The sequence below is a fragment of the Saccostrea echinata genome, unplaced genomic scaffold (assembly GCF_033153115.1).
Source record: "Saccostrea echinata isolate AGI-Se365-2 ecotype Australia unplaced genomic scaffold, CSIRO_AGI_Sech_v1 ptg000009l, whole genome shotgun sequence".
Classification (NCBI taxonomy): Eukaryota; Metazoa; Mollusca; class Bivalvia; order Ostreida; family Ostreidae; genus Saccostrea; species Saccostrea echinata.
In genome coordinates, this window is record NW_026889758.1 from 5,084,155 (window position 1) to 5,101,434 (window position 17,280).

Here is a 17,280-nt window from a genome sequence, read left to right on the forward strand (position 1 = left end):
CAGTACTAGGAAAAGGAATTGGAGTGCCGGAGAAATATCTCTCCTCGTGGATCTTGTATCCGAGAGGAAAGATGTTTTGAGAGGGAGATTTTCTCCAGCACTCACCTCAGCAGATAGGCACTCACCTCAGCAGATAAGGCTGGGGCATGGGAGGCCATCGCTACAAGGTTTGCAAATTTTGTTTACAAATCATTCTATAAAAGTATGCAACAATAGTAGATTTGTAATTAACATGCAAATATATCTAATAAAACCTTTAATACCCGAATCATTATTCTCATATTCATAACATTAAGTTTCAATTAAACTTACATTTGCAGAGTTGTGGAAAAACGGGGTGGTGGGGTAGGGTAGAGGTATAAACATCATCGATGTCTAGGCCCTATATTTCTTATAATGGGTATTCATTTGTGATATGTAGGTATGTTGTTCATTTATAATTTCAACTATGTTGAATATTTTTAATTGAATTATTCAGCATAAATGCTATTGGTGGAAATGGACGCACCACCAAAGAGGTTAAAAAAAATGGCAGGACATCCAGTCTTCCACAAAGAAGAAGGAAGTGGAGAGAAAAAGAGTTGCAATGAAGACAGGTGGAGGCCCTCCACCTGAGGACATCATTCCCCCTTAGAAAAAAGAGTATGTTTTAAATTCTAAAGAAGGGGTGTTGGGGGAAAAAAACATTTTTTTTTTTGCAATTGATTTAACAGTTATCATTTAACCTGTAGCATACAAAATATTGATTGGCTGTCAAATTTGAAACATTACAAATAGTCTAATAATGTACATCAGTTGCCACAAAATGATATGAAAATTTTAAAGATATATTAATTGGCATTAAAGAAATGAGTTTGGGTGATTGATTTAGATAATTGGAATCATCTCAGAAAAAGTCCTGTATGGGATTGAGGGAGGGACAGACACTCTTGAAGTCTCAACAGGAACAGGTATAAACATTATGCATATTATATAATTTTCTTTGCCTTTTTATTTTACATGTACTCTAAAGTACAGTTTGATAAAATCAAGTAAATCATCAGCCCATAGACAAAAATTATCTTCAAATATAATTGTACAGCAGGTTGAACTAATGAAATATTATTAGTAGTTATTAGCACATTATCAACAGCATGACCATGAAGAGTTTATTTTCAAGTAAATCAACATACAAACTTACTTTCTGTTTTCCAGAATTGTATAACTGTTAAGGCATATGCATATTATTTCCCATGCTATGTGAGTAAAATGGAGATTTGAATTGCATGATAATTTTCAGTGCATAAAGCATGTAGTGAGAGTGCATGTCTCAGCAACATCTGCAGTACTAGTGCACAGGCAGTGCTACCCGGGGTATTGGCCACAGACACTGAAGGTACAAGTTTATAGCTGTCCAAACTAATTTGGAAGATCAGACAGTTTTTATTATAGGATTGCAAGTTTATGTTTTATATATCTGTAAAATTTTGAGTGAATTTATAGATAAAAGAGATTTAATTATAAATAAGAAATACACTGCATTGTAGTTCATGGAAAAAACTTTCCTTAAATTGTACATGTTTTTAAATTTGGGATAATGAATTCATTGCTATATTTGATATTTTTATAGCTACCTGTAGCACTTCAACTTCAGCTGAGGGAACCACAGAGTTTGAGCCAGGTATTTGTACTATAATAATCCCTCGTTTTATGAGAAGATACAGCTATATCAAAAATCTTTAATATATGAAATATATGGTTACACTGTTGAAATATAAGCAATATTTGGGCAAGGGTAAGAAAACCTGATAGAGGGATAGGCTTGCGAAGCCCTCTATAACGTTTTTGACCCGAGCCCAAATACTGCTTCTATTTCAAGAGAGTTATCATGTATTTTGTTTATCCTGCTACATATGGTTTTACATATGATGTCTAGAAGGAACTATTTTTAAAAAATTTAGGCACATTTCTGTAGTGGAAACAATGATATGGTGTAAACAATAATGTATATGACATCCCAGTGTTTTTCAAATACATCAAAATTCACAAGACTTTAGCCATTGACCATGTTGACTGAAAAATTAAAGCTTTGATTTATTAGGTTACCTTCATTAGGTCAATGCAAGAGGTGGTTGTGGGTTAAAAAACATTAATTTTTATTGGTATTTAACCATGAAATGACAATTTGAAAACAGTTTTTTTTTTCACAAAATGTAGAGAATTGAAACATTATAAATTTCAAAAAAAGAACATATACATGTGTATGCATATATCTGCAGTAATAAAAGTGTATTTTTACAGTGGTCATTAATACATGTAAAACTTTGGAGGATCAGGATGGCTCTAAAAGAAGTAAATGTAAGTAGTAAAAAGTGTTATATGTATATTTTTATTGATTTGCTTTTCCTTTCTCTCTCTCTCTTTCTCTTTATAAAATTCATACAGAATGAATTTTAATTATACATACTTCTTTACTTATTTCATGAGTAGAAAAAAGGAAAAACTGTAATTACCTAATAAATATCATTTGATTTCAGATGAGAAACAAAGCAGTAGAAAGCAGAAGCACACAGGTGTGTTGATTTTATATGTTCATGACAGTTATCTTGCAAACACTGACAATTTTGGCCTCCAACTCCAAATACATTCATAAATCTTATATGATTTTTTTTATTGTCTTTTGAGTTATTTGAGTTATTTCATAATTAAGGACATGTTAGAGGAAAAAACATTTTATTACATTTTCAACAGTGAAATACTGTGATTTATTTATTGAATAAAAGTGATATTCTCTCACAGTGTGAAAGGATACCAAAATGATATTCGCACTCGTGAAAATATCCAAAAATCCTGTTGCACTTGTGAAATAAATTCCATATTCATCTACAAAACATTGAATATCATCTATATATTTTATTAGATTTTAATTACCTTCCTGTTCAAAGAGAGTTAAATTCAATTTGTGTTTTGATTAAAACTGCTTTCATCTTAGCTTGTTTTACTATTATTAGAAGTCCATATATTATTTTAATTTAAACATTTTTGCCTAAGTGTATTTACTAATTATTCTTAATTTTTAGGAGAAGATACATCTGAACTTCTCATCATTCAGAAGGAAATGTTGGAGATAATGAGGGAAGATGTTGCCATCAAGAGGAGAATACTGGCGTCTTTGGAGGAGTTGGTGACTCTAAAGAAAAAAAAACTAGATAAACACCTTGAAGAGCAGGCCAGAGGCCCAACATATTTTGAGTTGTAATGTATTTATTACATGTGTGGCTAGTTTTTAGCTCACCCGAGCTGAAAGTTCTAGTAAGCTTTTCTGATCACATTTTGTTTATTGTCCATCTGTCTGTAAACTTTTCATATGTTGACTTCTTCTCCAGAACCACTTGGCCAATTTCAAATCACAAAGCATTCTTGAGTGAAAGGGATTCAAGTTTATTTAAATGGTATCTTTTAAAAATCTTCTTCTTAAGAACCACTTGGCCAGAAAAGTTGAAACTTATATGAAACATTTTTAGCTCACCTGAGCCAAAGGCTCAAGTGAGCTATTCTGATCACTTTTTGTCCGGCGTCCGTCTGTCAGTCTGTCTGTCTGTCTAGCTGTCTGTCTGTCTGTAAACTTTTAACATTTTCGACTTCTTCTCAAGAACCACTGGGCCAATTTCAACCAAACTTGCTAAAAAGTATCCTTGGGTAAAGGGGATTCAAGTTTGTTCAAATGAAGGGCCACGCCCTCTTTCAAGGGGAGATAATAAAGAATTAGTGAAAAATTAATAGCATCTTTTAAAAATCTTCTTCTCAAGAACCACAGGGCCAGGAAAGATGAAACTCATGTGGAAGCAATCTAGGGTAATGGAGATTCAAGTTTGTTCAAATCATGATCCCCGGGGGTAGGATGGGGCTACAATGGAGGATCAAAGTTTTACATAGAAATATAAAGGAAAAACCTTTAAAAATCCTCTTCTCATGAACAGCAAAGCCATGATGAGTCATATTTATATGGAAGCATCCTCAGGTAGTGTAGATTCAAGTTTGTTCAAATGATCAGGTAGTGTAAACTCAAATTTGTTCAAATAATGAACCCCAGGGTAGGGTGGGGTCACATTCAGGATTAATGTTTTACATGGGAATATATAATAGAAAAAAATCTGCTAACAATGAACAGCTAGGCCGTATTGACTAAGGTGAGCTTTGTGGCCAATGGGCCATGAGGATCAACTCTTCTTATCAAAGTGTTTAGCATTCATCTTTTTGTCTTTTGTGTGTCATCTGTTTACCTATCACATTAATGATAGTTTGTTTAATGTTACCTGACTGACCTTAATTCCGTGCTCCAACACAAAAATTTTTTACATGCTACACATAAGGCATACCCGGTAAATATATCTCAACTTCTCTCTTGTTAAGTATCCATTTTTACAGCTTTTGGGTAGACTGTGTAATAAAGAGATTTCATATATATAGTAATCATTCCCAAGTTAAGAAGGCGAGGGGGGGGGGGGGGAGGGTTGTGGCCATTTTCAGACTATATTGATCTCCTTTAGAAGAAGAGCTCCATATAAAGATATACAAAAATGATCAAATTTTAAAACTAAAATTTATGAAATTTTTCTTTACAAAATGAAAGTTGACAGGTTAAGATATCATACCTAAAAAATTAAGTTATATCTGATGGTTAATTTGTTGACCCCCCAGCCTCCTTAAGCAATTTTTTTCTGCTAAAGCATGTTTACTTCTGTAAATGGCAGGGTCATATTAGTTATGATTTTACTAATGCATTCCCATGTAAAAAGTTTGGTTACATTTTGATCCCTAGAGCTAATGTTGGGGCCACAGTATAAATTAAATGTTACAATTTTTGATTTTTATGTGAATGAATGGGAAAATACTTTGCTTTATATGTTCTGATGAAAAAAGCAAGACCGTGTTGATTCATGCTAGTGTTGGGGCTCTTGTTTATCTTCCTTTGAAATTTCATCCTACTCTGTGCAATGAAATATATTTATTTATAACAAATTTCCTTCAAATAGTCATTTTCAATCAATTTTTAGAATCTCCATTTTTTCTCTGTTAGTTCATTTTAATATATAAGGAAATTATGATGATGCTGCAAAGAAATATTTATTTTACAAAAAAAGTTCCAATTTCATTGGTTTATATCATATATTATAGAACAGTCACATGTATTACATACCGGTATTTTTAAAATGGATATACAAGAATCCAGTCTAAACATAAAGTTTTACATGTATGTGCAACATACATTAAACACAGCATTTTTTTAAAATTTGTATACAATTTTTGATCCTTGATTTAAATGAAATTTTCAATTTTTACATAAAATAGAAATTTGTCATTTGTTCTTAACACTTTTCAAATCTGTTAATTAAATTTTTATTTTAAAATAACCCTGTTAATGTGTGAGTAAACAAACAAATGTAGCTTTTTTTTCTTCTTGTTATAAATTACTTGTACACAGATAAATTAATTCAAAATTAAGAGTAAGAGTTTATCTTGTCATTTTTCCAGAACTCTGCCACATAAGAAACTTATTCATTTTTCGTGGTGGTAAGGATGCACTAAGCCAGCATATGTCTTTTCAACCAGACAGTTACATAATAATTGAATCCGTAGAATTTTTAAAGGTATAATGATACCTGTGTATATATGAGGATAACCTACTATTGAGCTACCACTAAACAAAAAGATGAACAAGTCTTTCACGTTGCAGTGTACCATCACGATCTTGTCCCAGGCAGACAGTGTCCTCCTCAGAATTTATGTCAACTATATCATCCCCAGGAGTAACCAAAGGAACTTTCCTCTCGATGCACATGTTGTGCAATTTCATTGCAACACTTACCACCTTAATACACTTTTCAGGACTGAATGGCAAACACCCTCCAGTTTTGTGCAAGCACCTGAAAAAAATGACCATATTGAGCCTCATTCAATATTAATTTTGTGATTGATTGATTGATCGATTATTGTTGTTTTACGCCTAGTCGGCAATATTTCAGCCATATTTCGGCGGTATGAATTTAATTATTGTAGGAACGGTTTGAAAGTTTTTGAGTTTCTCAGGCTATTAATTTTGTGTAAATTGCTAGAAAACAATAACCCAGGTGAAATTAAATGCAATTTTTACAAGATTAAAACCAATGGTTGATGCTATACATGTACCTGAAACGCGATTTGAGGACGCCAAAGGCCCTTTCTACAACGACCCTTGTCTGTCCGTGGGCCTTATTATAGCGCTCCTCTGCCTCTGTTTGTGGAATCAGCTTTGGGGTCATTAAGTACGACTTTAAGGGGTATCCGGAATCACCAACCAACCAGCAGTTGCCTAGCCTCTCCAAAACCTCACGCAGCCTGCTATTGTTAAAGATGAAACTATCATGAACGGATCCTGGCCACTTACACACCATGTTCGTGAATCTGTAATATTCATATATCATAAGATATACACTATTGTTTATACTTGAGAAGTAAATGTACACGTATGAACAGTATATGAATAATCAGTCTCTAACCTTAAAGCTGAGTCAACCACGCCTTGAACGTTTAAGGCGTGATATCCTTTACGACATATGTACACATATTCGTCTTCCTTTGGAGCCAGGATAGGAATCAATGTCCCATCGATAGCGCCTATCACCCCAGGAAAGCTTGCAAGTCTGTAAAACTGTGTTTTGGTTTTTACGATTTCATGTTCTGATGTTGGAAATTGAATATTTTGCAATCGCAGGTCAAGGGCTGAAACAACTCTGTGTATAATTCTGGATACCGTGGGCTGGGAAATCCCGTGTATGTCCCCGCACTCTGACTGAAAGTCTCCTTTTGCCAAGTATCGCAAACACACCAGCATCTACACAATTAAATAAGACAAGATGTGTCTGTGAAACACCAGCCATTCAAAAGTCATGGCCAAGGTTAACGGTTTTTTAAAAGGTGAAATGTATTCGTACCCAAAGGAAGGTCTTGTCTTGAGGATTGCATAGGCGTTGGAAGCAAATTGAAAGTGGGGTGGCTAATTGAAAGTGTGGGGGGGGGGTTAAATCAACAAAAAAGGTAAGCCACAATTTTCAATGCCTATACAAATACAAATACAAATACAAATATTTAATTGGCACAAACACAATTACAGTAATTGGTAAAGGCCCACACAGAGCACATTAATAAGTATAATAATACGGTAGAACACAACTAGAATACAAACAATTGGTGTAGCAAATAATGTAGTGTAATAAGTCTATCTTTGCAAAAAGGGGGGAAGCCCCCCCCCCCCCCCCCCCCCCCCCCCGCGGTTCCGACGCCTGTGGAATATACATGTAAAATACGAAAGCCATAGCTCCAACCAATTAAAAGTTATGGGCAAGGTTAATCAACTAAGAGACAAAATATTTGATTTGACTATACTGTATGTGTATTGAGGGGGGGGGGGGGGGGGTTGAAGCGATTGGGGGTACGTGTGCTGAAATAAATGCCATAAAATGCATCTAACATTGTAATTTTGTTAATTTAAAAAAATAAAATTGCTTAACCTATTGTTCAAATTTAATTAATGGATCTCCACCCCACGCCCTCCCCCGAACCTTGGCTTGTGACGATGTGGAAAAAAGATTTTAGAATATAAACTTTAACCATTGATAAATAGCAATTTCCAAGGATATATCTTTCTTTTGTAAATATTCAGACAAAAATATTCTGATACCATTACCATACATTATTACTTCTCTGAATTAATAAACCGGACCGGGGGGGGGGGGGGGGGTATTAGATTATTCCCACTGTGAACAAGCTATTTAAGCTTCCTTTTGGTATGTGAATGCTACTTTACTGGGTCTACAGACACTTTTCCTGAACTGAATTCCTCTTCATTTTTAATAATACAAAGTAGACAGTGAAATATTTGGTGTTTAAAAAATTATCGGGAGATTTTTACGATAAAGGCTTTCTATTTTTGATAACAGAAATTTTGAACATCGGCAAGAAGTATATAAAATAAATGGGATGTTATCCATAAAAACTGCATGTATCATTAGAAAATAGGGGAATATTATCATTTAATAAAACAGTAAGGTAAAAAAAAAAGAAGAAAAGAACACAATACGAGTACACACAACGAGTCCCCTTTTTTAGAATTAATTTTACAATGGATTTCAATCGGGCATGGAATTCATACTTTAACAAAATATTAAAATGAAAGTAGTCTGTACTGGTATATTGAATGTATACCTGTGTTATTTCAGGTACCGCATAACTTCGGGAAGTTGGATTTCTTATATCATCTTTCACAAGGTCCGTTAAATGTAAAATATCCCCTCTTTGAAAACGGTACCGTGCTAGTATGTCACTGTCCGTCATTGATTCGAGCGGATTTGTTCTGTCTCGAAATATCCTCGGTGTAGGTAATTTTCTAGTTCTGTTTTGATTTTTTTCTTTCATTAATACAATTAATGCGGCGGCCATTTTTACCTCTAAGACTGTTACCATAGTAATCTTAGACTTACGACAGCCTCAGGGCACTCGTAAAGTTACGATAATTTTTTATCGTAAGATTATCGTAAGTATTTTTGTGAATAGCTCAAAGTCTCCAAAAAAATCTTACGACAATCTTACGTCTACGATTTATCGTAAGATTTTTTGTGAATAGATGTCCAGATTATTGCATGGATTTTGGCCTAAAAGTCTTTCAGGGCAGGCCTGTCCGTAAATAAAATTATGATATTTTGATAGCTTGTGATGACATGAAAGGAATAATTTTCAGAAAGGAATATTTTTGGGCATCCCTGCCCTAGGATCGAAATTCACAAAAAGCATATAAAAAAATGAGGAAACCTGTTTTCAAAAACCTAGTTCGCATTTATGCACACAATATTCAAATCCAGAATAGCTAGATCGGTAAAACAGCTGGGTATATACACCGAAGATATTTTTATGAGTCGAAGTTGGAATCCACCTGGTGGCACACTTTTATATTCTTGTCTTTATAGCTCACCCGAGCTGAAGGCTCAAGTGAGCTTTTCTGATCGAAATTTGTCCATTGTCTGTCGTCGTCATCGTAAACTTTTCACATTTTCAGCTTATCAAGAACCACTTGGCTTATTTCAACCAATCTTGCCACAAAGTATCCTTGGGTAAAAGGGGTTAAGTTTGTTCAAATGAAGGGCCACACCTTCTTCCAAGGGGAGATAATTATGAATTTGTGAAAAATTAATGACATCATTTAAAAATCTCAAGAACCACTGTGCTTGAAAATATGAAACTTGCATGGAAGCGTCCTCAGGTAGTATAGATTCAAATTTGTTCAAATCATGACCCCTGGAGATAGGGTGGGGCCACAATGGGCGATCAAAGTTTTACATAGGAAAAATCTTGAGAACAGCAAAGCCATGATTGGTCATATTTATATGGAAGCATCCTCAGGTAGTGTAGATTCAAGTTTGTTCAAATCATGACCCCCCGGGGTAGGGGTGGGGCCACAATGGGTGACCAAAGTTTTACATAGGAATACATTTGAAAAAATCTTTAAAAATCTTCTCAGAGCCATGATTGGTCAGATTTATATGGAAGCATCCTCAGGTTATGCAGATCAAAGTTTGTTCAAATCATAACCCCTCAGGAGAATAGAGGGGCCATAATGGGATCATAGTTATACAAAGAAATACAAAGGATATATCGATAAAAATTTTCTTCTCAAGAATAGCAAAGCCATTATTTGTTATATTAATTCGAAAGCATCCCTATGAAGTATAGATTCAAGTTAGTTCAAATCAACCCCTCCCCCTAAACCACTTAAATATTTAAACTTTTCAAGACTGAACTGATTTATGCTTTTTCCTAGCCAGAGTGCTAAGGTGAGCGATGTGGCCCCTGGGCCTCTTGTTATAGACTTTTTAATTTTTTTTTATAGGGTCTTGTGTATTTTCTTTCAATTATCTATCTTTTATGAACGTGTATTTTCTTTCAATTATCTATCTTTTATGCCTGTTCATTCTTGATATAATAGACACTTCTAAAGAGAAAGCAAATTGTAAATTCCACTGTAACAAAAACAGTCAAGCGAAACTATACCTCAGGATAGCACACTTTCTTCGAGGACAAGAATTATTCACTTATTAAATATTCTCGCCTGCGATGAACATGAGCTGCGATGAATTTCTATTGTATATATATATATATATTCCTTAGAATTTAATCACATTGCTCTTATTCCGTCTGTACTACTAGTTATTGCGCTGGAAAGTATACGCACTGCTTATATTATCTGAGCTTAAAAATATATTTAGAAATACATACATGTCCCGAGTCAATAAATTTCAGATCTTAAGTTTTCTAACAGTATAGGATAATATATTAGTATCTACACTCCCTTGGATTTAATTTTTATAACATCAAAGGAGATGTGTTGTAAAATAAACACACATCAAGAAAAGATCAGAATATAGACATTATCATTATTTGCGATGAAAAGTAAGGGGAAAAATCAAATCAAATAACATTTTGAGATAACAAACTCAAACCGTGTTGACAATATAATCATGCTTCATAATAAATATCTATGGAAAGGTTCCGCCTATCTCTATACATACTGTAATAAAATGAAAACGAATTATTACATATATGTAGCCGAAATTCATTGACCGTAACGAACTCAACAAGCTTTTTGTAAAGATTAAAACCAATCCCGATCCTATAGGTCCAAGCTCCATTCAGAAAGAAGTGATCCTTTCTGTGAAATACTTTCAAAATGCTACTCCTCATATTGTCTGATTTTATTATAACTTGACACACAAGTAGACTACACAAAGATACATAATTCTGTTTATCGATTTTTTATTTCAATGAACGGTGTTGCCATGGTTACTAAAAATAGAAAATTCTGTGAAGTACTTTCAAAACACTACTTTTACAGTTTTGATCCGATTTCAATATAAATTGGCGCCGTCAAGGTAGCTCACTCGGTAAAGCGCTCGCTCCGTGATCGGAAGGTTATCCAGGAGGGGTCCATCCCTGTCCAAAAAAAAAAGTCTAACCTAAATTTACCATTCAATTACAGCGTGCTAGTCCGCCTTGTACAACAATTGCAGCTTGATTTCTGCATTAGGTTTATCAATTTCTTGATCTGAGCGAAATAAATATTCTTAGGCATTTTTAAGTGCCTGTTTTTCAGATACTGAGGTCGAATTTTCTCTAACCTGGCGTAGTGTAGTAACCCTTGGACTTCCGGTCAAAGAACTGTCATTCATACTTATGAAACGCATGAGCCTGATGAGTCGTTATGCAGTGTATATATGCATCTGCAACTCTCCTTTACCTTTATTTTGAGAATTTCCAACAAGAGCAATGAAAATGCGTGCTTTCAGTCATTTTTAGGAAATATTGGCATCACATCGGGAAAAGAAAGGATTTTTTTTCGGAATATTAGTGCAATACTTACGATTAACAGCTACAAACTCATGAAAACCCAAATTATTATTAAATGTTCTATTAAACATGCAATTTTTGATTTCTGTAAAAAGGGCTCTAAATCAACTTCCGGTAATCGAATGAAAATTATTCAACCATTAAATTATACTGATTTGGCAAAGTTGAAGATGTCATAACTTTTTTAAGTACAAAGTTGTAACCTGTATATAATTTTCCCCCTAAAATTAGGATGTTGCGTTTCTTTTGCGTTTGAGTATATAATTTAACCTAATAGTTTAAAACTAAAGCTGGATATCAATTATACTTGATCAAGGTATCTAATATAGCATTGACCTTTAACGTTGGAATGTTGGGAGTATATGGTAGTCATCTATGTATCACAATTACCTTTATATGTGAAATGTTTTGCTCTTGAAAGGTCAGAGTCATAGGCGTCGGAAGCAAATTGAAAGTGGGGGGTTAATTGAAAGAGAAAAAAATTTCAAACCTATACGGAAGCCCATTAGTGCCAACCTGTATATAAAGGAAAAGCAATATATAAAAGCAAACCTCGATATATAAAGGAAATGCGAAATATAAAAACAAAACCTCGATATACTTAAAGGAAACGCGAAATATATAAATAGGACCTCGATATATATAAAGGAAATGCGAAATATATAAACAAAACCTCGATATATATATAAAGAGAAATGCGAAATATATAAACAAAACATCGATATATATAAAGAGAAAAATTTCCATCGCCTGACCTTTAACACGTTTAATGACTTTCATTACAACAGGGACTTCGCCAACATATGATAAGCGGCTCCCGATCTAATGATTTTAGTGAAATCACTTGATGTGGCTCGGTTTCAGGATGGTATTAGTGTATTATGTTTTCTTTATTTGTGTATCTTAATAATTACAATGATTAAAACTAAAGCTAACAAGCATTCTGAGAGTATTGCATTAGCAATACTAGTTCCCTACTGATCTTCCCTCACATTCAAATGAAGTGGGGGGGGGGGGGGACGAGCACCTTCATTAAACTCTCCCCTCTCTCCCATTCTGATTTCGATTCCTTTTTTTACAATCAATGGGCATACTAGTATATTATTTTTATAATATGAATTAGGACATAAAAAAAACTGAACTTGATAAGACTCCATGTTGATCATTATTTTCATAAATTCTCGATTGTGAAACCAAAGGTAGTACGGCTAAGTTTTTGTAAAACAGTACACAAGGTAGGCTGTAAAAACTAAATTGATCAAAATACATGTATAGTCAATAGATACACAGAAAATACGATACACATTATACTTATTTCATGAATATATATAATTGAATGCTCATCTACTCAATTAAGTGCATTATATTAAGTAATGTTACAATTACAGTTCATTGATATATGCATGCATGTATAAATAAATAAACATTAAATAGCACCATTTTGCTGATTCTGGGAAAGTAATACATGAGTACTGTATAACTGATTTCCCCCTGCCAGGAGTTAATCTGTATATAATCTTGATGGACAGCTGAGTGATACAGGTCACGCAGTGGAAAATTTTCTATATATATATATATATATATATATATATATATATATATATATATATATATATATATATATATATATATATCGCATTTCTCTTAATATATATCGAGGTTTTGTTTATGTATTTCGCATTTCCTATATATATATCGAGGTTTTGTTTATATATTCCGCATTTCCTTTATAGATATCGAGATTTTGTTTTTATATTTCGCATTTCCTTTATATATCAAGGTTTGCTTTTATATATTGCTTTTCCTTTATATATACAGGTTGGCACTAATGGGCTTCCGTACAAACCTGAAAAAACTTGACAAGCAAAAAAAAGGGATAATTAAAAATTGTCCAATCCGAAAATCCTGTTTCGTAAGGGGGGGGGGGTCGAACTTGTTTCAGTACCAAATTTGTTTTTCAAAACGCTACCACTTACCCTTATTTGATTACACTGCAATGTGCCTGTTGAAAGTGGGGGGGCTAAACCTACGCCCCAATGTTCAATGCCTTTATCATGTCTATCTTTGCAAAAAAAAGTGGGAGGCTAAGCCCCCCCCCCCCCGGCCGACGCCTATGTGAGTTAAAAATATTGTCCAGTTTTAGCTACTCAGTGGTGTTCTTCTTGATATGGAAGACATTTCTGTTGAAAATAGGATGCATGGCTGTTGAAGACAGCACCTGTGTATATGATATCAGGCCCACGGAAACCGGGGAGGAGAAGGTGGGGTTACTCTTACCAGTATAAGCTTTACTACAAAAAAGAAAGTTAATGTTAAGTTGTGCCCCTCTATAGTTTTGCCCGTAAAAACTTTATAAAATGTATGCTAACTTACGGTCATACACCCTCAAGAAACATCAGATGACCTTTAAGTAATATCATGATTTATATGTTGCCAGAGCATTTCACACCGAAATATATTAAAAGCATGTTTAGAAACTTCTTTTATCTGGAAATTATTAAAACTACAGATTTTGGGACGCGTTTGATTGACGCATAATCCTTGCACTTTCACAAAGCAAACGTTATCTATAATACTTAAGAAAAGTAGAAAAAAAATATTTGTGTATTAATGAAAAATTTAATCCAAAAAATTCAGAGTAGAAATGCAAGGAAGCAAAACCAACTCGCCAGGGGAGGTCAACATTACTGCTACATTGCGAAAAATTTCAACTCATTACCGCTACATTTTCTCAAATTTTCGGGCGATCATTACCGCTACATTTTATCAAAGGAGCTAATGCCGAGAACTACGAAAGCCGGATAGGCTCATTTTTGACAAGATAAAGAAATAATTAACTCGTTATAACGAGATAGTTATCTCGTTATAACGAGTTAGTTATCTCGTTATAACGAGTTAGTTATCTCGTTATAACGAGTTAGTTATCTCGTTATAACGAGTTAGTATCTCGTTATAACGAGATAATTATCGCGTTATAACGAGTTAGTATCTCGTTATAACGAGTTAGTTATCTCGTTATAACGAGTTAGTTATCTCGTTATAACGAGTTAGTTATCTCGTTATAATGAGATAATTATCTCGTTATAACGAATTAGTTATGTCGTTATAACGAGACAGTTTTCTTGTTATTTCGAGACTTAATAGCAATATAGGAATAAAAATGGCTGCAGTTTTTAATGCCATTGAATTTTTAGCAAGTAATTATCAGTCAAATTTAACTTGAACAATTGATAAATGGTTGAAAATTTAATTTGCTCTGGGTTTACTTATGATTAAATATTGAACTATCTCGCTGTCAATAATCATAGCAACTCTAAGGCGAACACATTTACACATTTTCATGAACTCCTCCTCAAATTGTTGCATTAGGACGCGATATTTTTCTTAAAATAATATTGCCAAACATACTTGCTTCAAACTTTGGCAATTTATTTATGACAACTATTTCTGATGAATGACACTATTTCGATATGTTTTGGACGACTTACCGGGTATACACTTTCATATATCAATTTCTATACCGCTAGAATTAAATATCAGAGACAATATAAGTGCAACATATCGTTTATGCAAATATAATATATAGATTACAGTGTACACTTCTGAGATTCAGAAATGTTTTGAAGACGGGGGATGGTGAGACATCAGCAGTAAGATCAGAGGCGTAGTAATAGAGGGGCTAATGTCCACACCACCACTTTTGAAAAGGGGGCGGTGAAGAGTATCTTTGTGCCCCTTCCTCCATATTTTTTTTACCTGAGTAAATATGTCCCGAAAATAATGGCGAATACTCGTAGTTGGAATATCAAATCTATTTTTTTTCTTTTTACTTGTCAAATATTTTACTTGGTTTACCCCCCCCCCCCTTTGAACTTTGTGACTTAGCATCCCAAGAAATCCCGTTCGGTTTAGCTACATGTGTATGAGCTGAACTCAATACAAGTGCTATCAATGCTAATCACCGATATTCCCCTAAGAGTGATTCGAGACAATTTATGGCAGAATCTTGTAGAGGTGGATCTAAAAAAAATACTTTTATAAATATTTTCCTCGGATGTCATTGATAATTATAGCATTTATTTCCTTTAATATGCTCAATATGATTTTGCTACCACGCGTTCTTCTACCTTTTTGCATGTGGAATTTATTTAAATTTTATTTAGAATTAATTAAATTTATCTTGAAATTTAGCGATTTCTTTTTTATTATAGCCTTAAAATATTTTTAAATCTAAGGAGAATCTATAGTGTACAAGTCCCTCTAAGACACCGTGAGTTACCCCATACCCTGCATATTTAACTTACCCCTTGAGAAGAAGGTAAACATGGCCTATTTACACCCTTCCTACTACGCATTCAAAGGCAATATTTCTCAATATTTGAAATTTTAATTCTTTTCCCCCAGACACTCTCCTTCCCATCTATGCCCTAAAATCAGCCCATTCCACCCCGTATACATCCGAAGACATATTTATGAAAAAACCTGTGTTTTTATATGGCACTACTTGCGTGGTCAATGAAAAGGGGTAAAATTAGTAACCTGTGATACGCTTATACTTTCTAGAAAAAAAAAAAATAAGGGTTACAAACTCAAACATGGAATTTAATTTCCTTTCTATTTTAATTTGTTTATCGTTTACTCGTTTATTTTCTATAATTATATGTTTCATTTTAAACTCGTTATTATTATTGAGCACGTAGGAAATTGAAATCACCCCCCCCCTCTCCAATGAAAGGCCTTATATTATATTGTTCTTTTAAAGCTTTAATTTTAAATCTGAAAAAAATGTTGGATCCTTCCCTCAACAGTGCTGCCATCATTTGTCTCGCATCACTCTCATGGGTAATATAAAGATTAGCGTTAATTGCGCTTTGATTGAATTCAGTCTAAAGCAACACCGGAGAAAATCCACAGAATTTCTTCCCATGTAACAAGATCAAAAAGTCCCCCCCCCCTTTTTTCAGGTTTTTTTTTCTTGAATTGATTTTTTAAAATATGCATATTTTTTCCTATGTTTCGGATTGAGTGAAATTCGTGAAAAACGGAGAGTACCTTATTTAAAAGCTTGCCATTTCACTTGTAAGCATTATCCATGCGAACGCAGTTTTGAAATCCAGATATTTGACTATATAAGACACAATCCAAAGCCAAGTAAATTCTTCTTAACCGTCTTATGCATATTGTCCACGATAATGAGGAATGGTGAAGCAAAAATGATATTACATACTTTTAAGCAATAAGACGTTAAATCTGATCTGCTGATATTGACATTTTATCTAATATTCTGTCATCATTCACTGTTTATATTTTTTGCTGGGGGGGGGGGGGTTCCAAGTTGTGGAGATTCACGGAGACCTATTTGAGATTCACGTCTATTTGGCGGATCCTATATGTTTACCACATAGTGTCAGAACGTCAAACCAGAGTTTACAAAACAAAAAAAAAGTTTACAGAGTTTACAAAGCCAGTTCACTTTTATAATCTTTTTACTTAGGATTGATCAACGAATAGACCTAATACTAAATATGTACATTTATATTATTAATACAACATTGAAGCAATGTCGTTAATTATTTTCCTCATCACAATATTTATTGTGTATACTTTACAAGCATATAATTTTTATTTCAAAAAGAGATTGATGATTTTTTTTTTTTTGGGGGGGGGGGGGTAATAAATAGAGGATATTCAATGTTTTGTAGTTGATATGGAATTTATTTCACGAGTGGGACAGGAATTTTTTTTATATTTTCATGAGTGCGAAGCACGAAGGAAAATATCAAAAATCCTGTCTCAACATACAATACACATTTCTTGTCAAAATTTATGCTTGAAATACACCTTAAGTAATGCTTATCATATTGT

General features: G+C 33.7%; 2 protein-coding genes across 3 annotated transcripts; one reads left to right on the forward strand and one right to left on the reverse strand.

The window, feature by feature from the left end:
- The first annotated feature begins 436 nt into the window (after nt 1–436).
- On the forward strand, nt 437–4,468 carry LOC133181655 (uncharacterized). Of its 2 annotated transcripts, none has more exons than XM_061316210.1 (7): nt 437–642; nt 872–950; nt 1,280–1,375; nt 1,610–1,660; nt 2,281–2,337; nt 2,517–2,556; nt 3,063–4,468. In XM_061316210.1, coding segments are annotated over exons 2-7 (294 nt in total). In that variant the 5' UTR covers nt 437–642; nt 872–902; the 3' UTR covers nt 3,065–4,468. The 2 variants fall into 2 exon arrangements, with proteins under 2 accessions (XP_061172194.1, XP_061172193.1); XM_061316209.1 differs by having other exon boundaries at nt 2,517–2,552; nt 3,060–4,468.
- A 1,048-nt stretch (nt 4,469–5,516) lies between these two features.
- Nucleotides 5,517–6,899, reverse strand: LOC133181648 (putative nuclease HARBI1). Its single transcript, XM_061316202.1, has 4 exons — nt 6,891–6,899; nt 6,519–6,595; nt 6,169–6,423; nt 5,517–5,906 (listed from the first exon to the last, which is right to left on the reverse strand). Exons 1-4 carry the CDS (start codon nt 6,897–6,899, stop codon nt 5,681–5,683), a joined length of 567 nt encoding a protein of 188 aa, XP_061172186.1. The 3' UTR covers nt 5,517–5,680.
- Between the last annotated feature and the right edge of the window lie 10,381 nt (nt 6,900–17,280).

Excerpts from the sequence above, each read along its gene's own strand:
- LOC133181655 (XM_061316209.1), top strand. The coding sequence starts at position 903 with ATGGGATTGAGGGAGGGACAGACACTCTTGAAGTCTCAACAGGAACAG. Across the intron at positions 1,661-2,280 it reads AACCACAGAGTTTGAGCCAG|TGGTCATTAATACATGTAAA; the intron begins GTATTTGTACTA and ends GTATTTTTACAG. Across the intron at positions 2,553-3,059 it reads TAGAAAGCAGAAGCACACAG|GAGAAGATACATCTGAACTT; the intron begins GTGTGTTGATTT and ends CTTAATTTTTAG.
- LOC133181648 (XM_061316202.1), bottom strand. Across the intron at positions 6,424-6,518 it reads GTGGTTGACTCAGCTTTAAG|ATTCACGAACATGGTGTGTA; the intron begins GTTAGAGACTGA and ends TGAATATTACAG. Across the intron at positions 5,907-6,168 it reads GTCCTCAAATCGCGTTTCAG|GTGCTTGCACAAAACTGGAG; the intron begins GTACATGTATAG and ends CATTTTTTTCAG.